The 24,834-nt window shown below is 45.6% G+C and overlaps 1 protein-coding gene across 2 annotated transcripts; it reads right to left on the bottom strand.

The window, feature by feature from the left end:
• Positions 1 to 1,455: 1,455 nt before the first annotated feature.
• Positions 1,456 to 21,732, bottom strand: UBAC1 (UBA domain containing 1). Of its 2 annotated transcripts, none has more exons than XM_054393455.1 (10): positions 21,571 to 21,732; positions 13,801 to 13,921; positions 11,710 to 11,783; positions 10,405 to 10,512; positions 9,269 to 9,371; positions 8,485 to 8,593; positions 6,745 to 6,976; positions 5,567 to 5,653; positions 4,515 to 4,653; positions 1,456 to 1,613 (listed from the first exon to the last, which is right to left on the bottom strand). In XM_054393455.1, exons 1-10 carry the CDS (start codon positions 21,706 to 21,708, stop codon positions 1,498 to 1,500), a joined length of 1,227 nt encoding a protein of 408 aa, XP_054249430.1. In that variant the 5' UTR covers positions 21,709 to 21,732; the 3' UTR covers positions 1,456 to 1,497. The 2 variants fall into 2 exon arrangements, with proteins under 2 accessions (XP_054249430.1, XP_054249428.1); XM_054393453.1 differs by having other exon boundaries at positions 9,269 to 9,386.
• Between the last annotated feature and the right edge of the window lie 3,102 nt (positions 21,733 to 24,834).

Here is a 24,834-nt window from a genome sequence, read left to right on the forward strand (position 1 = left end):
GGACCAGGGGCAATGGATTCAACCTAGAGAAGAGCAGATTTAGACTGGATATCAGGAAGAAGTTCTTTACTGTGAGTGTGGTGGAACACTGGATCAGGTTGTCCAGGGAGGTGGTTGATGCCCCTTCCTTGGAGATATTCAAGGTGAGGCTCGACAAGGCCAGGGGCAACCTGATCTGGTTGGGGATGTCCCTGCTGACTGCAGGGAGGTCAGACTGGATGACCTTTGGATGTCCCTTCCAGCCTGGACCATTCTATAATTCAATCATAAAAACTAGCTGGATACTCAGTGAGTTCTGTTCTTAAAAGCTCCCAACTCCTTGAAATCCATCCAACTTGGAATTTCAGGTCATTCTGACCAAATAGGAGAGACACAACCTGACATTCTTGGTGTTTCCATGGTAAAAATAAGCACTGAGAAAAACCACTTTTAATCTCAAAGGAAATAAAAACTTGAAGCGTGCTTCTAAATGTGCTGAACAAGATAAAAACCTAAGTGGGTTCTGCTGCTTTACAGATCACCAAGGAAAACCCCATGCACATTAGCTACTTTTTTGGCAAACAAAGTCAAAAAACCCCCTCAAATGTCCCCTTCCAAAGCTGTGCACAGAAAAATGGAAAGCACTCCACCACGTGAACCTATCCCTCCTTGCACTAGGATATGGCAGAGTGTAAACTTGTGAACTGCAGCCTGCTCAAGAATCCAAGTCCTGGTGAAGTGAGCTGTGTTGTGAAGGAGATACTGCATCTTTAAGGTGGCTGCCAGAGTCTCCTCCAAGTACCACCAGTGTGGGACTGCACCAGCACTAACACAGAAAAATAAATAGGAAAAAGTAATGCTATTTATTAAAAGAATCCCACCTCTGGATTATCCTGTTTAAATTATACTGCAAGATGAACAAAGTTTGGCTAGAAATGTGCCTGCCCTCCCAATATTTGGACTTTAAAAAAAACCCCAAAATAACCCACCAAACCATTTTCTAAGAATCAATTTTAAAAAGCATTTCATAGTTTGATATAGCCATAAATTAATACTGTATGGAGATGATTAATATCCTGTGCTAGTGGTCAGTGACCTCTTGTAAACACTAGCCAGATGCTAGCAAAACTGGGTAGAAAACTACTGTCACAGGCTTTTGTAACAAGCATGGTCATATTTCTTTCCAACAATCAGATTCCTAGTTGTTTGCACAAAATCTTTTCCTACTTTTTATTATTATTATTATTATTATTTTTGGATGTACTTTATTTTAAACCTAATACCTGAAAACAGAAGCAAGTCTTCAAACCTCTTCCACTAACACTAAAGCCACAAGGCAACTCACTTCAGTTGGCCATAACTACATTAAGCTCTTGTGAGAGAGACCCTTTCCAATGGCATCTCCTCCCCTCCCCCTTCCATCTGCCCCCCTCTCCAAGCAATCCATGCTCCCCTCCCCATGAGGGGAAGGTGAAGTGAGGGACAGCAGGAAGTGGCACAGTGGACTGGCATCGCCCTCTACGTGCGGTTCAGCGTCTGGAAGATTCGAGAGATCTGGAGCATGACAGGCCCAGTTTCTGGATCATTCATCCACTGAGTGCTGTTCAAGGGGTTTTCAAGCATATCTTCAAAGGCTGCCAAAAAAAAAAATTGCAAAACTCAGTTAGTACTCTGGTCAGCAAAAGGCTTCGAATGTTTGGGATGCTTCGACAAGAGGACAGACAGAAATGAGCTACAGCTCAAAGGCCATGGGCAAGCATGACCCAAAACTGGTGGGAATGAACATTTGCCATTTGCTCTCCACAGTCTGGGATGCTACAGGATGGTTTTCCCTCTCCATCCCACAGTAATCAACTCACTGCAGACAGAGGCTGATGAAATCCTCAGCCTGGATTACATCCCATCTCCCAAAACCTCAAGGACATGGGTTTGAGGAGCTAAGGCCTCAGCAAATGTCTGGATGTGGTAGCAGGGATCATGCTATGGAGGAACTCCTCTGTTTATGAAAGTCCATCTTACAACTGGGTCATTCTCTGCCAGTACTCCTATTGGAAGGACTCTTCAACTCCACTCCTCTGACTGAAGATCTTCCACACCCCAGACTACTTATTGCACCCTGGTACTTCTTCCTCTCTGGTACTTCAGCAAAACAGTTCATGGAAAGCAATGTCACCCCCTTGGCTCTGGCACCTTTGCTTTCCCTTGCTGCAATTTGGCTGTCTTGTGGCAACTCTCTCAGAAAACCTCTGAAGAAAACAACTAAGCCAGCGAAATGAGCAGCAGATGTCAAAGGCCACTCAAGAATGAACAGCAGAGCCAGCAGGCAGTGGATCCTCAGAGCTTTATCTTTTCAGAGGCCCCTGGAGCCAGAAAGGAAGGGCATGGACCTGATGGAGCAGGTCCAAAGGACCATGAAAACTATCAGGGGGCTGAAACACCTCTCCTATGAGGACAGGCTAAGGGAGCTGGGGTTGTTCAGCCTGGAGAAGAGAAAGCCCTGGGGAGACCTAATAGTGGCCTTCCAGTATCTGAAGGGGGTGACAAGAAGGCTGCAGAGGGACTGTTTTCAAAGGCCTGCAGTGATAGGACAAAGGGCAATGGTTTGAAATTACAGAAGAGTAGATTTAGATTGGATGTTAGGAACAAGTTCTGCACCATGAGGGTGGTGGAACACTGGAACAGGTTGCCTAGGGACATAGTGAAGGCCCCATCCCTGAAGATACTCAAGGCCACATTCCAAAAGGCTCTGAGCAACCTGATGAAATGCAAGGTGTTCCTGCTCACTGCAGGAGGGTTGAACTAAATGACTTCTGGAGGCCCCTTCCAACCCAAACCATTCTACAATTCTATGATCTTCCCTATGTGCATCATGTGCTTTCTCCTTCCTGGTGTACAGAGAGTAAAGGATGTCAGGGAGACAGTCAGATCTATCACATGCAGCACACCTTGTGCCTGTGCAGAACAATCACCTCCATTTCTGAACAGTGACAGCAACCCAAATATTTAGGAGATTTCTTTTCTTTCTACACACAGTTGTCTTTGCAATAAGCTTTGTTGTTTAGTTTGGTTTCTTTTTTAATGTGTTAGTTTTCACTCTTCTACTTAACTGAAAGAACCAGACAGCTACTGCAAGAGTTAAGCTGCAAATCTGGCAGAAGAATGGTCCAGGCAATAATTTATAAGCCTTATGACAGACACTGAGCTGGGCTACTGGCCATTTGGAGCAATCCTTACAGAACAGGACAAAAAAAGCAGTTGCACATCTGACCTATGCAGAAGTCACTAAAATGTCAGTTGTAAGAGTCTGGCAGACTGGCACCAAAGTCATGGCCTTAATTTTCCCCAGAGTGTTAGTGTACAAAGCTCCAAAGTGACATTGGTGGGAGCTGCAAGTCCCCAGCACCTCTGAAAGGCTCATCATGAACACCTTGCTCAAGGTCATGCAGCATGCCTACAGAGAAGCCCAGAACACAGAACAGTTCTCACCTTTCACCACTTAGTATTATTTTACACAGACTCAAAAGCTTAGAACTAGAGATTTATCCACAGTATCCAGTTAAATCCATACATTCACTATTCAGATCTGTGACATAAGCAATTTGCAGATGTATCATTAGGAGTACATTGTCTGATGCTCATCCAAGCTTTACAAGCACATATAACAGCACTTCATTTTCTATTTATATTCTGAGCTGCAGTGTGGAACCCTCGTTGGAAATGAGGAGACCATTTGTTCAGAAATCAGAGTGGGAAGGTTCTGCACCTGAAGGATTTAAAAGCTTGCAAACTCTAGCTGCTTTTAAAGTTGTACTTTCAAAAGCTCTCTCGAAAGAGTTGCACATACATCCTTTAGTTAAAAGCATTGCCTCCAAGTTTGAAGCCAAAGACTGCAAATGCAGAACTCTATGCACTTCAGAGTTAATGCCATTCATTCTTCTGCATTGTCCTCCACAGCACCAGAGAGAGCAATTCATCAGAGGTTTGTGCTTCACTGTCAGGGTCTGTGGGTACTTGCTGTGCTTTCAGACTGTACCACCAAGCTGAAACACAAGCAAGGGCATATGTGTTCTCACACATAATCTCAGCTTTGATAGCAAGGCTTTAGCTCAGACTTCTTGTTTGGTTACTCTTGAGATACACAGTAAGCTCTACAACAGGAGACAGCCTTGTTTTTCCTGGGAAATAATCAGGGTTCTAGACAGACATTCCTGATTTTTCTCCTCGTAGCCAAAGGGAGCACACAAAAGGTCTCCTAAATCCACAACAGCATTGCAGCCAGCAGCTATTAAAGTTCTGAGTTCAGCAAGTGTAATCCAGTAGCCTGGGGAATTAGCATCATTTCTGGGACAGCCCCAAGTTCTGTCCTGGGTTTAGCTGAGTTGCAGTACGAAGCAAACAATACAGCTGCTGAAAGGGAGAGAAAGGGAGAGCTGCACCTACCCCACAAAGCATGTTGCCATCATCCAGTCTCTACTCTTACTTGCTAGCAACAACACAGACAGTGTTTACACAGCAGGAACCCCAGCAGGACTTACCTAGTAGAGTTTTAGGGTTGGTTAACCCTAACTGTACCACTGGGTTTTCTAAGATGGCTTGGAAGAGAGGGCTGTTGGTGTCAATGCCCTTATCTAAGTCCTCTGGAGAAGGCTTTCTGTCTCCCAGCAGCCATTCACACTGAAAGAGATGACCAGGCACAATACATTGCATGATTGGTTCCATTAGAATCAGTGCCTCCAAAGTTTTGACAGATGTGGCATGTTAAAAACCACTCTTTCCTGTCACAGTTAAAGACCAAGCTCTCCATTCTTCACACTTGGCTGCTGTTCACTTCTGTGCTACTCCCACACGACTTTTATTTCCACAGGAACAGCAGCAGTGCCTGGCATGGTAGTAAAGTTATACCAGCTTTGGATGTTTCAAAGCTCAGGGAAGAGGGGTGCTATCCCACGCATGTCCTGCCTCAAAGCAACCTCACCAACATGCTTACAACGTGGCAGCCTGAAATAACACCCAGCACAATATCCTCTCTAACAGCAGCCAGCACTGGACGCTTGAGAGAAGATTCCTCAGCTATCAGCTGTGTCAACATAAATTTCCCTGAACATATCCACTAGCAGGGGCCTAATCAGTCTTTGAAAACCTTCATATTCTTGTAAGTCCATGAACTGTGGAATGCGTTGCTGCAGAACGGTCACTTACACTCTGCACGGCTTGAGTTTTTTGCTTGATCATTTATTCCTGTGCTTTATTCAGTTAGCAATTATTGGGTACACATTCTCCTCTCTCATGATAGCACAATCTCTCTTCAGACTCTGGAGAGGGAGCTTCTCAGAAGGTTTTGAAGATCCACATAGTCTACCTCAACCAGATCAGCCTCAACCTCAGGCACACAAAGTTCCTCTATGAAGCCTACACTCCTTGTATTCTGGTTGTGTATTGAATTTGAAAGAGGCACAGGATATGTACTGCTCATTTCACCTCCAGTAACAGCTGGGCTTTATGACAGACCAAACATCCACCACTTCAACCATGAGAAGAATCAGCTGAACAGAGTAAGAGGGCAGTAAGGAAGTGACGCTGTACTCACGGCCGCGTTTTGCTGGTTGTTGTTTACTCTGAGTGCATCTACCACTTCTTTTTCATCAAATCCCATCTCCATCAGGGCAATGACAGCCTAAAACAGATTGGCACAGCTTGATCAATGTAATATTTGAAACAGAGATGAGAACAGCCACATCCTTTCACCTTCTGTGGGGTAAAAGACCCCATTGTTTCCACCCGTAGATCTCTCAGTAATCTTATCCACAAAGTTTTCCATTACTGTGTATCAAAAGTGCCTTTTTTATGGGACAGAAACCTTTAAGGGTAGTTCTTATCCTCAAACACTGAAAATAAGGCAAGGAGTAAGCACACCTGGGGTAGAAAGGAGAAGAGCAGGACAGAAACGCCTGAATTTAGACCTTCTCTCAGGTCACAAAGCTTTTGTTCACCTCCCACCAATAGCTCAAGCTTCACATGCACTTGTTCCATTCACTCAATTAAATTTCACTTCCCAGATTTATTATATTGCTGGTGAGCGTTATGCATTTAGACAAGCATGCCTAGATATTGTTTTGAGAATGTTTAATCATTTAGAAATTGTACCCAGGTCATCAAATACGTTTTCAGCTTTTAACCCACATCTCAAGAAACGGCCTGTTGTGAAAAACTAAGTGCCAGATTCTAAAGAGCACCTCCTGGTGACTTTACAGTGTGTTAACAGCACTGAATTTCCCTTCAGCTAATGCTGCATTCTGAAGAAAAACCTGCTAACCCTTGCATTTGCTGCTAGACTAAAATCTGCTGGTGATACTTTTCTTTGCCCTCTAAAAATAAAAAATGCCCTTCTGTCCTTTTCTACAGCAAAACGACCTACTCCTGTTCTGCAGCCTTTCCTTCCTAGACAGCAGTGATGAAATGCAATGCCAGGAGTCTGGCAGCTCACTTCAGTCCCATCAGTGAATTTTCAGGAGCAGAAATAACAGTGTCAGTAGTTTAGATCCTGTGATCTGAGACAGCAATGCCTTCATTACCTAATATCCCTTTCAGCAGCCTGAATGGAAACAGCCCCTGAAGACTTCCACTAAAATACTTTCAAGCCAGCATAATATACACCTACCCAGGTGTCCCATTTAAGTTATGAACTAGAGAGTTATTTGGATTCCACGGTGCCCACACTGTCCCTTCCAACCCTCACAGTTATCTAATGAGATAAACACTACTTACTCGTGGGTCTGGTCGAAACTCTCTTTTCCTCCGGATCTTCTTGAATATTTCTGTCAGCTCATCCTTGGCCTCTTCCCCACCTGCCTCTGCACTAGGCCCTGCAGTTGCTTCAGCAGAAGATGCACCAGCTTCATCTGTGGCTTCTGATGGAGCCTGACCTGGAAGTGGAGCATCCACTGCAGGGTCATCTGCGTGTTCTATCAACCACTCCATGGCTTGCGTCACTGACATGCTGAAAAACAAATCAAAGCACAGGGATGAGCAGCACTCCAGATGTATAGTAGCATCCCACATGCATTTGCCTCTCCATTTATTCCCATGGTGTACTAACTTCCAGATTAATTAGTGTCTGGAAAGTCATAAATCAAAGTTTTGGAGCAGAACTCCGAGCACCTTAATTCTCTGCGCATTCAGACGTGGGAAGACAGAAGAATGAAGTCCAACTTGGACAGCTGCAACCCAGATTTTAAAAGGCATTTCTGAAGGAGTCACCTTATTCTACACATCATCTGCTGTGCTTCACAACAGAGTGACACCAGCTATTTGCAACTGTTGACAGAACTGCAAACCAAGCATGTTCCAAATTTACATGGAACCACATCTCGGCTGCAAGCTGCTTCCTTTCTTCTTAGGGAGATCTCTCAGACACCTGAGATCTGGAATACCATTAACTACACAAGAAAGAGGATGAAAAACATTGTATGTGCACAATACACATTCTAGTGTTCCAGTGGGAGGTGTCCCTGCCCATGACAGGGGGGTTGGAACTAGATGATCCTTGTGGTCCCTTCCAACCCTGGCTGATTCTAGGATTCTATAATATTCCCAGAGCAAGGGCAGAATTGAACACATGGAATTGTATTGGACAGGTACCATTCTGCTCTTCTTCCACTCTGGCTTAAGAAGGAATCTGTTCCTTCAAATGAGAGGCCAGCCCAGGGGAACAGAACATCAGGATTGTAACACAGTCACTTGCTATGCAGTTAAGTGCTCAAGGTAAGGGATCCTGAGCAGTGGAGAAAGCAAACATAACAAGAAGGCAGCTGAACACGTAATTTCATGTGAGATATGGGAATCATAGAATAGAATCATAGAGAGGAAAGCCTTTGCCTGTTTGGCTTTTTGGTTACAACAAAAAATGGAGGACTTCAGAGAAGTCTGAGCCATGAGGGAGAGATATTGGAAAAGAGGGACTGGAATGCGTTGTAGATTCTCCATCATTAGAGATATTTGAGAATGGTGTAACAAATCCCTCTCAGGAGGGAGGCTGCACAGCTGATTCTCCTTAGGGCATGAGAAGCAGAACATTAGCTCCTATCTCCCTACAGTTGCTGTCTGGACTTCACAATATTCTTGAGATGTTTTCAAAAGATCAGCATGAGGTATTTTTTTGTAACTGAAAGACCATTGTGGATGGGCTTGGTTTGGTCTTTTCTCTGCAAAATCTGAATTCTAAAATAGAAGAAAATGTGAGTTTCATAGCTGGGAACAGTGTCAGACTGGCAGCTTTGTGAACTGCAGACCAGCTCTTCTCTCCAGATCAAGCTGAGCACCACTTCCCCCTTCCCTGTGCTATCCCCACCTGCGCATTGCCTGAGGCAGCACTGTTCTTTTTAGTTACTGCTTTCTCCAGCCTAGATTTAGATGACCCACATAAGGAGACTTTAGAGGAAAAAAAAATGCAATTTTTCATTTTAACCATCTCAAGTACTTCACAGGCAGTGTGCTGAGTACACTTACTGATTTAATCGAAGGGCTTTGACAGCTCTGCTTTCTGGAAACCCCATTTCTGTAAGCTGTCGCAGAGCTATCTCATCCACTCTGTCTTCCTCATCCTCATCCAGCATGGCTACACATACACAAACAAAACAATGTTCAGATTGACTTCAAGCTAAAAATAAACCCCTCTCTCAATGGAATGGCATGTGTTAAGTTCAAACTCCATTCTTCTCTTCCATCCCTTCTTTTGTTTCTGCCCCAAATTTGCTATCTCATCATTCAATTTGCTGCAGTCAGCTTGGTCTGGCTTAGATGGATTCTTCCAGGACAAAGACTTTGGCCAGATGTGTTCAAGATCTCAAATAAAAGACAGCTAACTCTCACAGGACCATGGTATTCCACATAAATATACAGGAGACTCACTGAAGATCTATTTATCTGGCAGTAGCAGATCTCAAGGGTGAGCATTTCCCACAAACTGAATCAACAGCTTCACTTTCTCCTCGTTTTGCTATCTCCTTGTGTATTGTTAACTACTCATCCCTGAAGTGCAAGTCAAAGTTTGCCAGCTTTTTTCACTACTATTTCCTGCATAAATGGAACTTCTCATCCATCCCAAAGGTACCTCAGAAATTCACCACTTAAATACAATCCATTTCCACAAGGTGAAATCTTTGCCACAAAGTTGGCAGTAGCTTTGCTATTACACCAAGGTCTGGACTCCACTCTGTGAGCCAATTCTTCTGCTATGGAAGCAAAAAAGTTCCCAGGACTGAACTAGTAACTATTAAAGGTAAGTTCATACCATTTGCCTTCTTAAATAGTTCAACTGCATCTGGGTTCAGCGCTAGCAATTTCTGTGCAACTTCTATGAGAGACACTAAGATCTTCCGGAGCTCCGTCTGGAACTGCAAGAAAGGAAACTGTCAAAACATTTAGACAGGAAGTTACCAGACATCACTGAAGTTTAATTTACCTATTGTTAGGATCTCAGCAGCAGTCTGGCCCTCAGGACAGCACGTTGCTTTATTAGGGCTCTATTATCACTGCCTAGTCTCTCAAGAAGCACTGGGCCTTTCCTGTGAAGTGCTACATGGAGCTACTGGACAGAGAAGTCTTTATTTCTCCCACAGCCTGCTGCCCAGTAGCACCACCACATGTGCAGTGCTCAGGAACACAGAAACAGGCTCACCACCTTGTCCAGGTGTTGCAAAACCACAGTTACAGTAGCTTCATACTGGTGCTCCTTGCTTCTGTGAACCAAGGAGCCTTCCTGGTCTGCTACCTGCTCTCTAGTGATCTAAACTTGAGCAAGACAGATGAAAGACATTTTCTAAACTGAAGCATCACAACTTCCTTTCAGCTGGACATCTGATTTTAAATATGTTGTGCTCAGTAGGTCATGATGGCCAGTAAACAACTTAAATGCCAACTGTCCCCTTCAGGTTACTAGGGCACACTGACAACATGTGATATGTCAGCAGACTGGTTGCTTCATACCCCTTGTAGCACTAAGGGCAAAACAGTCCCCATGCTGCTGAAGATAAAGAAGCATTAGAGACTCTATCAGCATTCAACAACTGAGGTTAAAATTTATGCTTAGTTTCTCTTTTAAAAATCATGGAAGAGAAACCCCCCCACACACTGCAAACACCTGAACCATTCAGACTGAAGAAAGACATCTCCCTAACTTCACACCTGCCAGACCTTGAGCATGTTTACTGAGGCTCTCCCAAGGACAAAGGAAACATTTAAAATCATAACTTAGTGTTTCATTATCACTAAATAGCATGACCAGTGTCTCAATCTTTAGCTATCTACTGTAGTATACATCCAAATTTCTCTTCTAAAAGAAAGAATCACATTTGTATGCAAGAGAAAAGGTCACACAACAGGTCCTTGGATGTTAGGGTGAGAGTTTAAATCAAGTGCAATACTTACATCCCTCATGTTGTGATGGGCCACAGTGCGATCCACGTTGCGAGAGGGCAGGTTTGCAGTTGCTTTGAGGATGGCATCCTTATCAGGAGCTTTCTGCTCTTGTTTCCTCTGAAGGATAGGAAATATGATCAGGTTTCATAACCCATTATCCACAGAACAGAGAACACAGCAGAGCTAAGAGCAGTTCCTTATCCTTCACCAAGGCATCAAGCAGTGCTCTGTAACTCGCAGCTAAGAGAAACAGCAGTCTAGCAATACAAGGGCTTAACAGCACCAGAAAGAATCATTCTGCACTTAGAGAGCAAAACTGGACCTGCCTCACTTTCAACCCTTATTTCCTATTTCTCTTCCCTAAACACACAGGGAAATTCCAGCATAAAGAGGGGAAGTGATGAATCAAACATGGCAGAGAACAGAAGTCTCAGTGCCCAGGACCATGCTCTGCTCATAGCTTGCTCTCTTCCAACCCACAGATTTTTGAGATCTGCCAACACTGTGCCCAGACCAGCACTCAACTGCTCAACACTGGGAGTGCTTCATCACTTGCAGGTATCATGCAGAGATAGATGGTGCCTTGGATTTTCAGTACATGCTCATAGTCCAGGAGAAAACATAGCAGGGGACAACTAGAAACATTTTGCAGCCTTGTAAGTTATGCTTTACAGTGACATTCTGCAGAGCAAGACCATACTGAAGGGAGAGACATACACCAATACCTACAGGAAGCAAGAAGAAACAAAGCTGTGCAAGGATGAAGTAGAGACATCTAGAAATTCACAATGTCAGGCACAAGCATTGCTCAGAGTGTTGATGTGATAACATCAACTGCAGTATCACTCATGCATAAGCACATCCTGAGAGCATCGCTGACCTTCGGTAACAATTCCATTCCACTAAAATAAAGAACAGTCAAGGGCTAACACTTCAGCTCTAGACACCTGGTCAGAGGGTGACAAGCCACAGACGAAGACAGAAGACAGCCTGACAGCAAATCAACACACTTCTGTTGGGTTTTCAGTCTGAGATAAAGCAAGGCACTTTGAACTATGCTTATACAGTTATTTTGTTCAAAAATCAAATCCATAACCACTTCCACAGGCTGTGCCTGCATGTCTCAGCCTAAGTCTAATCTTAAGTTAAAAAAGGGAAAAATCAGCTTCCTTAAAGTTTGGAAGAAGTATAAAAGAGCTTCCCTAGAATTTAACAGGCAGCATTTGCCTCTACAGACAAGAGTACACCACAGCAATCCTTCTGCAGCTCATTAGTAAAGCAGTGAATGAAGTCCAGAGGTCTGATCAAACTCACTTTCTCCTCTGCTGACACATCTGCCATTTTGGGGAGCGGAGGTGGCGCACGCTTCTTGATCAAGAGCAAGACATCTGGAAATAGAATGATACTGAAATGCATCAGAAAGCAGTGTGAGAAGAGCTCTTCTAAGATACTTCATAAATTAACTTTTTCCTGGAGATGAATTTTGTATTAATTCCACTGGAGCATCAGACCTTTTACACACTTCAAAGCCTGTATGGCTCTATACACTCCCCTTAGCTGTTTGCTGCTCTTTAGTGCACAGCGAATTCCAAATGTGGTCCATTATCAGTTGGACCTAGGAAAAAGAATTAGTTGGACCTAAAGAAAATCTTCACTTTGAGGGTGCTGGACTGCTCAGAGAGGTTGTGGAGTCTCCTCTGGAGACTTTCAAAAGCTGCCTGGACATTGCAATCCTGGGCAACCTGCTCTGGGTGCCCCTGAATTAGCAAGGGGGCTGGACTGGGTGACCTCCAGAAAAGCAAGGCAAGCACCAAGCTTTCAGTGTCACACTAAAGCTCATCTTTGTGTGTGAATGGCAGAAGAGTGACTCAGTCTAGAGCAAAGCTGCATCACTGGTAGCCCAGTAGGGCAAGTATCAAAGGCAAACAAGCCTCCAGTCTCAGATATCCCACAACTCTTGGCACAAGTTTCACTTGAGCTTGTCAGACTTCCACTGACAAGGCACCCTTTTCCTGGAGATGAAGTGATGCTTTACAAGTTTCTAGCACCTCAGTTACCACCACCTACATTCTAAGGGCGGAGAGATGCAGATACACAGCTTGGAGCCCCAAAGGGGCCTGTGCAGCATCTGCAGCCCTTCAGCCAGATCCAGCCTGACACAGGGTTTCAGTCCGTTGCATTAAGCAGCTAAAAAGCAAACGAAGCGTGCTCTGCACAACAAGTTTCCTTGGCTTGGCTCAGCACATAACAGCCAAGAGCAACAGCTGGTGCAGGCTGTTAACCCTCATTTGTCCAGCTGATCACAAGGCAGGAGGATCCATGTGCTGACTCTTGGCTGCCCTGCGCAGTCAGCCGGTGGCCATCAGCTGCTGGCTGTGATCTCGTCCTCCTGACAGGCAAGGCTCAGGAGAGGCAGAGCACATTGCAGGGGGAAAGGGAGTGAAGAGGCTTTCCCCTGGTAGCTTGTGAGGAGCACACAGTTAATACTGCTGAGCTGCTGCAAGCTGCAATTCAAACCTCAGCAGGAGCCAGCACCTCGCCTAGAAATAACACAGCACCTTCAGCTCTAAAGGTGAGAGGTGACACTGCCTTGGAACAGACACCAAACCCTCCTGGTCATGGCAGCCACTCTCCAGCCTGCAGGAACTCAGGCAAAAACCCAGGAGCTCTGCTCCTGCCAAGTTTCTGGTTCAGGTAATATTTCAGTCTACAGCAGTCCTGCTTCTCTCCCTTTCTGCACCACTGCCCTTTATCTCTGGAAGGGACCACTAGCTTAAGCTGTCTGGTGAAAACTGACTCCAGCTCTCTTCTTTAAATCATCTTTTGTTTCACATGATCCTTTACACCTTTAAAGTTCAGGAGCAAATACATACCTCTCACACTCTACTGCAGTCAATGATACTACAGCACGGTGCGTTCTGCCCTACACTTGCAGAGGACAGAGTAAGATCTAAACTGCAGACACTCAGGTACACCTCAGCAACCACCCTTCTGCTTGACCTGCAGACCTCAAGAAACCCTCCAAAAGCACTGGCTTGTCTGTCTGAGAATACCAGCTATGACAACTACTTCTGAATTGTTTTGAAAGATAAATACTGGCCTGGAATTAAAAACAAAAATCCTTTAAAAGACAAAAAAAATCTCTTAAACTTACTGATTTAAACACTCCTAATTCCTTTTCAACTCTTAAAGGGAAGAGTAAAGAAAAGCCAACTGCTCAAGATGCTCTCTCTAGGGAAGAAAAAAAACCTTTTTTTTTATCTCCTTTTTTTGCCACTTTATTAGCTTCCTATATCAAAGCAGAAAGCAGATATTAGAAAGATTACTGTTTGGAACTTGCCAACTAGTTAAACACAATCTCCTGTTTCCAAGCTGATAGGATATAACCCCCTCAGGCAGCCTTACCTCTGTCTTGAATGTTTTCCTCCAACACTGTTTTTGTGTCTGTCAGCACCTTCTCAGAAGTAGCATGGATCAACTTATGATGTGTCACAGTTTTTGGATCCTCCAAGCTCCCAGGTACACACTGCAGAAGATAATAAATATTGGAAGATCAGAAGAGAGAAACAAGCTCACTGCATGAATCACTGTGCTCTGCACTGAAGATCCTCCACATACAAACTGTGTCATCATTTACAGGCTTCTTAATAGCTTCAAGTAACCACACAACATGCCAGAGGCCAGTGCACAGAATGTGTTTTATTAAAGTAACTGCAGCTTGATTTATGCTGTAACAACACAGACTGTGGTAGGTTTCTACCTGCACATCCAAGCTCCTAGCAGGAAAAAAGGATTTTACACTTCCTTCCTCACAGAATGCTAGGGGTTGGAAAGGACCTCCAGAGACTGAGTCCAACCCCCCTGCAAAGCAGGACCACTTAGGGCAGGTCACATAGGAACCAGGGGGGTTTTGAAGATCTCCAGAGAAGGAGACCTCACAGCCTCCCTAGACAACCTGCTCCAGTGCTCTGCCATCCTCATAGTAAAAAATATATATCTGATGTTGAGATGGAATTTTCTGTGATTGAGTTTACACCCATTGCACCCTGTCCTATCATTGGGTATGGCTGAAAAGAGACTGGCTCCATTCTGCTGACAGCTACCCTTCAGGTATTTGTAGACATTGATAAAGTCCCCTCTCAGCCTTCTCTTCTCCAGGCTACACAGCCTCAGGTCTCTCACTCTTTCCTCCTAAGAGAGATGCTCCAGTCCCTTTACCATCCTCAATGCTGTTAAATGGATTGCTACCTTTAAGTTCCAGAATCACAGAATCAACCAGGTTGGAAGAGACCTCCAAAATTATCAAGTCCAACCAATCACCCAACACTAACTAATCAACTAGCCCATAGCACTAAGTGCCTCATCCAGTCCCTTCCTAAACACCTCCAGGGACGTTGTCCCCACCACCTCCCCAGGCAGCCCCCAAGTTCCAACTAATTATGGTCTAAAAAAAACTTTAAACAGCCAGTTTCAAAGACCTAACATTACAGCACAATTACCCCAAGTGGGGATTTGCACTCTCTCACTACAGGACATCTGACTCTGAGTGTTGGTCCTATATTCAGGCCCAGAGATTCAAAGCAAAGCAAGAATGCCCTAGGAGCCACAGCTATGTGAACTCTGCAACAGATCCCTTGAGAAGTCTGAGGGTAGCAATTAACATCATTAGAATGCAAACCTACAGAGAGCACACAGTGTTTTTACAGGTTGAAACAATGCAGTGTGTTTCTTATTTGTAACTGGTGTCAAAATAGGAGAGAGACTGCTTCATCTACTAATTATTATTTACAGACACTGGCAGACTAAACAAGCGACAGCCAGCAGTGATTTTGGTTTATGTGACCTTAAACTGAGAATGAAACTACAATTTCTGCACCTTCTTTCAGGCTGAAATCAGATTTAGTATCTGAAGAGGACCAGATCAGAGGATCTTCAATACCTGAAGGGGCCCTAAAGGAAGGCTAGGGAGGGACTGTTTAGAAGTGCTTCTGGTGATAGGATGAGGGCCAATGGCTTGAAGCTAGAGCATGGCAGATTTAGGGTTGGACATTAGAAGGAAGTTCTTCCAGCATTTCATTACCCTCATTGTGAACAGGTTGCTCAGAGAGGTGGTAGAGGCCTGTGATGGTTTGAAACTGTCTTTTTAATTTTTTCCTTGCAAAGTTCAGAACAGAGAAAGTGAAAGAATGTAAATAAGTCACTATTGGGTGTAAGAAAGCAAAATAACGATTGTTCTAAACACTTCCATTGGATAGATAGAAATGTTTAAGAACTATTACCCAAAACAAAGTAGGCACTCTGCACATTCTGCGTTCGGCAGTGGGGGCAGTTGCTGGGCTGTCTGGCTGCTGTTTCTTCTTCTCTTCTGGCTGAAGATAACACACTGACCTTGGCAGCTAAGTTAACAACTTTCTGCTTAACTAACTCTGCTTCTCTGTCCAGGGGGGTCTGGGGGGAAGCTCCTGGGAGAGAGAGAGGCCCCTTTGGGAGGGTCCCCTTTGGGGGGAAGCAAAGGGAGATCGGTTGTGCTTTTCTGTTGATTGTATATATTTGTGAATGTCGTGAATTTTGTATATTTGTACATATTCATTGCATTTCATCGTAGATTTTAGACTCTGCTTGTAAATACAGCTTTCATTTGCTTCCAGACTGGGCTAGCCTGGTTACTTGTTGGTGGGGGGGGAATTTCAGCTCACACTGACACAAGGCCCCATCCCTGGAGACATTCAGGGTCAAAGTTGACAGGGCCCTGAGCAACCTGATCTAGTTGGAGGTATCCCTGCTCACTGTAGGTGCATTGGACAAGATGACCTTTGAGAGTCCCTTCCAACCTAATGCATTCTGTGATTTGGCTGCTGGAGTCCTAACCTAGGTCCCTGCTAGAAAGCACTGAACAAAACCTCTGTGCACAGCGTTTCTTCCTCAGCCATAAATAATCAGCATACAGTAGATTTTTTTCATGTATGAATGCTGTGCTCAATTCCTTATTGCAATTCTAAACTGTGTGTCAATTAACTGACTGGGAAATCAAGTTCAAATCCTGAAAAAGAATGTGCACACACAAGCCTTGAACTGACTCATCTTCACACCAGAGTGGCTCCCAGATCCACAGGGACAGATTTCAAGACCATTACATCAGTGCATCTAGAGGCTTTTAACTCGTTTGAGTGGAAAAAGAAAGCAGAGTGGCTGCAATTGCAGAAAGGCAAAATTAAAAATAACAACCAACCCACCCCACAAAATTGATGCTGCTGCTCTCACCACAAAGCAAGACACTTAATGCTGACCTCACCTGCTCTGCTCACAAAAAAACAGCTTTTAATGACACCTCTTTCAGCACAAGTTCCTACCAAGCCACTTCTAGCATGTCTGCAGAACACTGTGTTCACCTTTCACATAGCAGAGCCATTTCCAGAAACCTCCCTGAAATCACTGCTTCAATTGATGTAGCATTTACTCTTGTTCCTCATAACATCTGTCACCAGCCTGCTCCAAAGGAAACCTTTCAGTCCATCACCTTTTCTGTTGTGGCTCAACTGATGGAAAATTCAGCTGCCTGCTCTTTATCCAAACACAGCAGGCTCGTTTTCATCACTGATCTTCAATTCCTCATCTGACCTTCTGTACAGTTCTGATGCCCCAATGATCATAGAATGGTTTGGGTTGGAAAGCACCTTAAAGATCATCTAGTTCCAACCTTCCACTAGCTCAGGTTACTCAAAGCTCTATCCAACATAGCCTTGAACACCTTCAGGGAAGGGCATCCACAACCTGCCTGGGCAACCTGTTCCAGTGTCTCACCACCCTTAAAGAATTTCTTCCTAATCTCCAGTTTAAATCTCTCCTCTTCCAGCTCAAATCCATTTCCTCTCATCCTATGATAACAAGCCTTTGCAAAAGTCCCTTCCCAGCTCAATAAGATTGAGGGGAGAACGCTAGAGTCCTGCTTTGTCTAACAGTAGCCTCTTTACTAATCCTTCATCACATTAACCGCTGAACAAAAGCCAAAGAACACATTAAAGCCTTGAAGCAGCTGGGAGCACCTCCTGAAATTGATCTGATTAGTTACCCAAAATGCATGAGAGTACATCAGTGGAACAGCTTCCCTCTGAACAAGCTCAAAGTATTCCTGTTATAGATCTTGGGAGTCAGAGCCCAAGAGCAAGAACTTGGAAATGGGAGCTGGGAGGTGTATGTTTGGGATGGGACATGACACAGACCTATTATCCACTTTTTCCCTAGTACATATTAATTGGGAGTGGGGGGAGAGAGGGAGGAGGTGTGTGCAATCATAATACTAATAGGTAAAAGTGACAAAATGGAAGCTGGTGTTTTAAAAAGCTCTGTGGACACCTCATCTTACTTCCTGCTCCTCTAACCAGTTTATCAGCAGCTGCCTAGAACAATAATGTATATATGGACAGTATCCAGAGCAAAGAGGTTGCTTAGTGAAATAATGAGTTTATCATAACATGCCCTGGAAATAGAAAGACCACCTCAACAGTCCACATCTCTGCTACCTCTCAACAGCCCAGGAACCACCACCACTAATCATCCAGCTCTCACTGTGGAGTCATGAGAACCATAGCTGCCAAAATACAGCAATTTTTGTAGTGAATACAAGGCTCTAAATTGAAACCATCTTTCTGCTCAGAGAGAGCACAGCACTGGTAAGCTACAGGAAGAGCAGTGAAGGGAGGAGGACTCCCTGCACGGTGCAGAGGAAGCGTGGGTCACACAAGTGAAAGAAAGCAGAGAAATGAAGGTGCACCTCAAAGCTGAGAGCTCAGGGTGCACCTCAAAGGCCCAGGGCATGACTGGGGTTACCAAGCACTGCTCCCCAGCAATCAGAGGCACAGCATGCTGCGAAGAGAAGCTCTCCCACTCTCATCTTTCTGTACAAAGGGACTGTAAGGAGAGGATCTGCTCTTTCATCGTTTTGCTTCCAGCATAAATATTTGCATTTCTTTATAATGCTGGAGCTCAAGCAGGCTGCTTTGCCAGGCAGGTGAGAAACCTTTGTTCACAGGTGCCTGAGCAACTGCTGCAATTGTAAGCCCTGGTGATGCCAAATGCTGTTTGCAAAACCTGCAAACCACAAGGCTTTCTGTTTGGTTGGGTTTTGTTTAATAAGAAAAAGCATTTTTTTTGTTTGCTTTTATTAACACAAACATTTGAAAATAGCATTGGCACTCCCTACTACTAAGCCTGGGTGGTTTAAACCATCTGTATCCCTCACAAAGTACCCAAAACATGCCCAGGGCCATGAACCTACCTTATCTCTGTACTCTGAGAGCTAGCATCTTGCATTTCAGTTCCACAGATACTCCTTATCATCCCTTAAAACCCAGGTGAGTATCACTGAGGCAGTAAGAAAAAGGTGAACAGATGCACAGAAGCTACAAAATCTTGTCTCACACTGCCAGGAAAATCACAGGTAGAGCTTACAGACACATCCAGCCCATATTTGTGCACCCCAAGTGCATGACCACAATCTCCATCAGTATTTCAGAAATAAGGTTTGGCCTCAGCAAGGAACAATTAGAGCATCAGAACCAGGCCTGCCCACAGCACTACTGTACCTGGGCTGCCAATGCTGGGCACAAAGATTATGGATCATAAAAATATTTAAGTTAAGCTTGAGTTTCTGTGGTTGAGCCAAGCTTTCTCAATTCTGGCCCTGAAAGAAAAGTTGCTTTTTAAGGAAACCACAGGAAAGCTCAGGGCCTGCTCCTGCTGAGACACTGGGGCCTTGCCCAGGGAGAAGAGACTGTTCCAAGAGAACACTTGATGGTGAAACTTGAGATAAAAAATGACTAGGAAGAGAAACAACATCAATTATTTGTTCACAGGGTACACAGAGGGCATTATTGAAGACAACAGTTGAGCAACATATAATCACTACTAAATTGTTAGAGGTCAAGAAACAAAACCACTGGAAGGGTTTGGGGATTTTTTTTGCTTTATCTGTAACAAAAAGAACCCCAAACCCATAAAATTCAGACAAGACATCCAGAGTGATACCTCAGAGGTCATCATGCATTTGAATTTTACAGAGAGAAAAGTGGCCCCCTTCCTCCTTCAAATCTCTTGCAAATATTATCTTTCTCTGCTTCCTGAAAGAATGATTTCAGAGGCTTTAGGGAACATAATAATCAGCATCTTACAAGAGATGGCTGCATAAATTATCTCAAGGTACTACCAAGATTCATTGCAACACACTCATGATCAGAAGTCATGATTCTTCCACTTCTATTTTTCCCCTCCATAAAACTATACATTATCCATAATGGTTATGCAAATCCACACCATTAGCACCAAGCAGCAGTGAGAATGAAATCAAGCATCAAGCCAAGTTATCAATTGTCTGCTGCCCTGACTTGCACTGCATTGCAAGCCTCTATTCAATTAAGCTTCCTGATAATTAAAGGCCTCTCAGCTCTGCACACATCCATGTAATCAGTACCCCACCCTCCTTCAGGAGTCTTTGCACCAGTCTGCTGCTTAACCATCCAGCTGCACTGGAGAGGGACAAGTGTGGAGCACTCAACTTCTTCCATGAATTAAACAGTTGCACCTCACAGGTTTCAGCAAGGCACCTCCGTTTTCCCCTCAAAAAGGCTCACACCTGTCTCAGACAAAGCAACCCCAAGTGTAGCCCTTCTCATCCCTAAATCAAAAGGCACTTACAAAGACCACAGGACAAAAAAAAAAGAGCATCTGCTGTGACCTGTGGTTTCCAGGGGTTCCCTTTGAAAGCACAGAACCAGAAGGCCTGAAGTTGAGAGCACCTGGGCTGCTGGACACCCTTCACAAAGTACTCATTCAGAAAATAAAACCTTTTGCCCTTCAAATGGGGGCTAAGTAATTACATGCTACAGATGTGTTCTCCTATTGTAGCTGTATTCTATAAAAAAACCAAACACAGAGACACACAAAAAAACCCAAAGCAAAACAAACCCAACCCAAATCCTTTGCAAGACTTGGAAGACACAGGGGAAAAGGACCCTTATGAAATCTGATTTAGTAAATTGAGCTTCCAGAGGTGGGGATAGAGGGCCTTGCTTTTGCCACAAAGAAGTTGCACCTCTGAGTGTATCTGTCAGCAAAAAATTCAGCAGGTTCTGACTCAAGCTGCCAGAGTTGTGTTGGGTACAAAATGACACTTTAGGACAGTACTGGTCATGGGGCACAACCTTACATGCTGTTGTTGTCAATCATGTTTCTGCTTTAAAGCAAAACAATGTCATAGCAGATCTTCAAAATTCATTCCAGTAGTTTTGAATCCACTGGTTTTAACATTTAACACCCATGAACACACCAGTGGTAACTGAGCAGGTGAGCACAAAGAGCCTGTGTTTCCCTGCTGGACTTCTACAGCCTATGCCTAGGCATTTTTAGGTATTTTCTGTTCCAGTCAGTGATCAGCAATTTACTCTTTGGACATGTCCATTAAGACCTTACTACTTGGAGCACAAGGGAGAGCATTAGACCAGCCTTTTATCTCCCCACTAAATATCCCACCAGCTGCTGTGCCAACACAGGGTAAGGCTGTACTAAGTCTTTCAAAAAAAAAGGGAAGTTCTCCTCCACAGTTGCAACTTTCTTTGTTCTTAAATAGAAACAAGACACACACCAGGCTATATTTTTTGAGAAGAAATCACCCAAAGCCTGTTCGCCAGTATCTTGCAACCCACGGTCACCAGTCATAAAGTGCATGCAGGAGCCGGTGATCGTTGACGCCGCCACGAAACACGCACCAAAATTCTGTAATTAAAGGCTACAAAGTAATTTGCCCCACAACTCTTTTTCAACACACACACACAGAGAAAATCTCGAAACCGGCATTTTCTTCCTACAGGGAACAGCTTTAAGTCATTCAGAGGGTTGGCAAACACGGCAAACCAGGAAACCAGAACATAAACCACTTGTTTACTTATGTTTTTAGAGCGTTGGGGAAAAAAAAAATCTGTTTTCTTCACACAGAGATTCGCCTGCCCTTCCCTCTGACCATGATTTTCAGTCCCAGCCCAGAACACGCCGCCTATCAACGAAAGAGCAGAGATTTCGGCGCTATCTGTGCCTCGCACCCGCTCCCTCCCAGCAAGACTCAGCACTCCCGAGGGTTTGCTGAGGACACTGAGCAGCCCCAGGGGACGGAACATCTCTCCTTACGTGCTTCAGGCATCGCTCCTTCAGCTTCTCCACCGTAGTGTCCTCGGGGACCTCCTCCAGCCACTCCGCACCCTCCATGGTGCACACATGGAGCCTCAGCACCTTCCCCGCGAAGATCTTCTCCTCTTGCACGAACATCGCCCCGGGCCCCGCCGCCTCCGGTCCTCGCTCTGCCCAGGCGACGCCTCACCAGGCCCCGGGCACCCCGCGCTACCGCCCGCCCATGAAGGTGACCCTGCCAGGCCCGAGGGGCGCGGCGAACCCGGCCGGGCCGCGCTGGAAGATGGGGAGTTCGGTGGGCCCTGGCTGCGCAGCCCCACCCTGGCCACCCTGCCCCGGCCCCGCCGCTGCTGCTGCTTCTGCTGTCACCGCCGCGGCCCGGCGGTCCCTCCGAGGGGACGGGGGCGCTCCCGCCGCGGCCGGAACCGGAACAGCGCGGTGTCGCGGTGCATGCTGGGAAATGTAGTTTTAACGAGGCTTCGCCGGAAGTGGAGGCCGCGGTGGCCCTGGTTAGGGATGGAACCCACGGCCGCTGGGTACGCAGGGAAGTTCATTCACGCTCATTCACGTTCATTAACAGTTCGGCGGCGGGCGCGGCCGTGCTATCTGAAAAAGTGTACAATTATTCAAATGTGGTTTCCCAGTGCATTGTGGGATCGCCAGCTCCCTCCGCAGCGGAGCACGGTGGGAAGCGCAGTCCTGCCCCTCTATCCCCCCTCCCCCTTGTCATGTTGGGAGCTGTAGTCTAGGGCCATGAAGGCGTCTCCCGCTGCCGGCTCTCGCAGCCCTGGGCCAGCGCCTACCCCACGGGCACCCACCCGCGGGGCGCTGGGAGGCTCGGCCGGAGCCTACCCTCCGCGTCCGAGACGGCCTGGACGGTTGGATGGAATTTGCGTCCCCCCTGTCGCCATTAGAGGGGGACCGCGAGCTGTCTGCGAACCGCGGAGCCGCGTCGTGGCTCACGGGTTGGAGACAGTAGCCCCGGGCTCGGCCGGGGTGTGAGTTTCTGGGGACAGAAAGAGGCTGAAGCCGCCGTCGGGGTCGTACCGAGCGGGGCAGGCACGGAAGACCGGCGAAGCAGACGAGGAGTGCTGCACCGGGGTCCGGCCTGTGCCGGGGGCCTGCTGGTCTGTCCAGACCTGCCAATGTGAGCCCCGGGCCGGCCTGAGTCCTAAGCGAGCTGCCCTTCTTGCATCCTGTCCAGGTGTCCGTGGGTGCTGCAGGCTGCGGCAATTTGTTTCCTAGGGCGAGTGTGATATTTCAGTCTAATCCATAGTTAACCAGCGAGGATGGTGAGACGCTGGTCCAGGCTGCCTAGAGAGGCGCTAGGTGCCCCGTCCCTGAAACCATTCCAGGTCAGGTTGGACAGGGCTCTGAGCAACCTGCTCCAGTTGCAGCTGAGTGCAGTGGGGTTGGACTAGGTGAGCTTTAAAGGTTCCAACCCAAACCATTTGGTGATTCTATGAATCTATGATTATAACCCTGGCCACATGCTTTCTAGATACTCAACATGCTTTGGCTTGTTTTCCCTTCCCAGATTATTGCCTGCAGCCCGACAGGCTGTAGTGGTATTTTGTGTTAAATACACTGTTGAGCTTGAGATGAAAGGAAAAAAAGGCACTGCAGCTATAGCTGCTGGATTTTTTATGTTTATATTAAATGGAACTGTACTTGTCTAGAAAATATGAGGAGTATGTCAGCGTTTCATCTCTGAGAGTGAGCACTGTAATATTCATGCTACACAGTCTGGAGCTGGTTGAACGGCAGCTAAGGCTCTCTGGAATAAATAAATCCAGGCAGAATTAGCAGACCCAGAGACAGTAAAGGCAATAAAGTATTACGTGAGAAGGAGCTGAGAGCTCTGGAGAGCTAAAATTCAATCCCATCAAAACGCAGATTTAGTTTTGGATTGGCCTAAGCATTAGGTAGTGCTGGAACCCCAACCCAGGATTGTATTTCTAGGGGGTCTTTACACTTAGACTGTGCTGCACCAGCAACTTGCAGGGGTCAAAAGGGAGATTTTCTCTCCTATTTTCCAAGATGTGGAGGAATCCCCTCCATTTCTGTAGCCATTACTGTTGTGCTGGGCTCAGACACCAGCTCCTGGAACTCGTGAGAGGGAGCAAATCCCCTCCAGCAGCAAATTCCCAGCTGCAGCTCCCTTTGGGGACAGCCTGGATGAGTTTCCCTTTTCCCAAAGCATGACTCTGAAGCTCTGGGGTGCCTACTGGGACTGACAGGAGGGGAAGGTATGGGTCCTGAGGGCAGCAATGGTATGACCAGCTGCCTGCCACATCCTGGGTGCCAAAGCCATCCTGCATGGGCCCAGGCTCTGGCACAGTGCTGGCTGCCCTGTCCAGGGAGAATCACTCTTTTCTCCTGATTACCAACATTATTTGCTCACTGCAACTTTTCCTGCTTCACAAGGGGTGCTGCAAGTGTGGATGCCAACTCAGGGAGGTCACTTTTGGTTGACCCCAGGAGCTGTTCTCTCTGCAAGGGAAATCAACAATAATGTTTTGCTGGGAGGTATTTTAAGGCAGCAAAGGAACATTGTCTGATTTCACAGCAGGCTAGATTCAGTTGTGAGCTCTTTGTATGGGGAGGATGCAAGGATGTTACACAGCCATAAAGGGGACTCTTAGCAGTTGCTCCTGTGAGTAGAAGCAATATTTGGAGATGGATCTGGAGCTGAGACAACAACAACAAAAAAAAAAAAAAAAAAAAAAAAAAAAAAAAAAAAAAAAAGGGGGGGGGAGATTTTTGCTTTCTGGCTGTATCTTGTGTCAAAACAGTGCTTGCCTAACACAAGTGGAATAGTTTATTTTCATGCTTTGAATGCAGCTCCTGTGTGCTTGATAAAATGTACCCATAAAATTGCAAATACAAGGCAATTTGACTACTGATGGCTAATGCATCATAACTGCTAAGGAAATGGGAGCATTTAAAAACACCCCATTTAAACGCTGGGCCACTACCCTCCCTTACTTGCACTATAGCAGAATAAATAAACAATATGTGTGTATTATGTTAATATTGTCCAGAGCCAAAAGAATGAGTGCACAATGTGGTGTTACTTGCTTTTTATGACCGATCCATTATGCCCAGAGACCAATGTGGGAATGAGAAAAGGGGGGTCTGGGGGGGTGCAGGGTGGAATCAACAGCTCTTTCCCTTTGAGAAATGGTTCCTCTTGTTTTATGTCTGCAGGTGAATTATTTTCCATGATTGCATCTAGCAGCAGGCTTCTCCTGTGTTACTGAG

Source organism: Indicator indicator, chromosome 28 (genome assembly GCF_027791375.1).
Source record: "Indicator indicator isolate 239-I01 chromosome 28, UM_Iind_1.1, whole genome shotgun sequence".
Classification (NCBI taxonomy): Eukaryota; Metazoa; Chordata; class Aves; order Piciformes; family Indicatoridae; genus Indicator; species Indicator indicator.

Excerpts from the sequence above, each read along its gene's own strand:
- UBAC1 (XM_054393453.1), bottom strand. The coding sequence starts at position 21,708 with ATGTTCGTGCAAGAGGAGAAGATCTTCGCGGGGAAGGTGCTGAGGCTC. Across the intron at positions 13,922-21,570 it reads AGGAGCGATGCCTGAAGCAC|TGTGTACCTGGGAGCTTGGA; the intron begins GTAAGGAGAGAT and ends TATCTTCTGCAG. Across the intron at positions 9,387-10,404 it reads CCCATCACAACATGAGGGAT|TTTCCTTTCTTGCAGTTCCA; the intron begins GTAAGTATTGCA and ends ATGTTTTGACAG.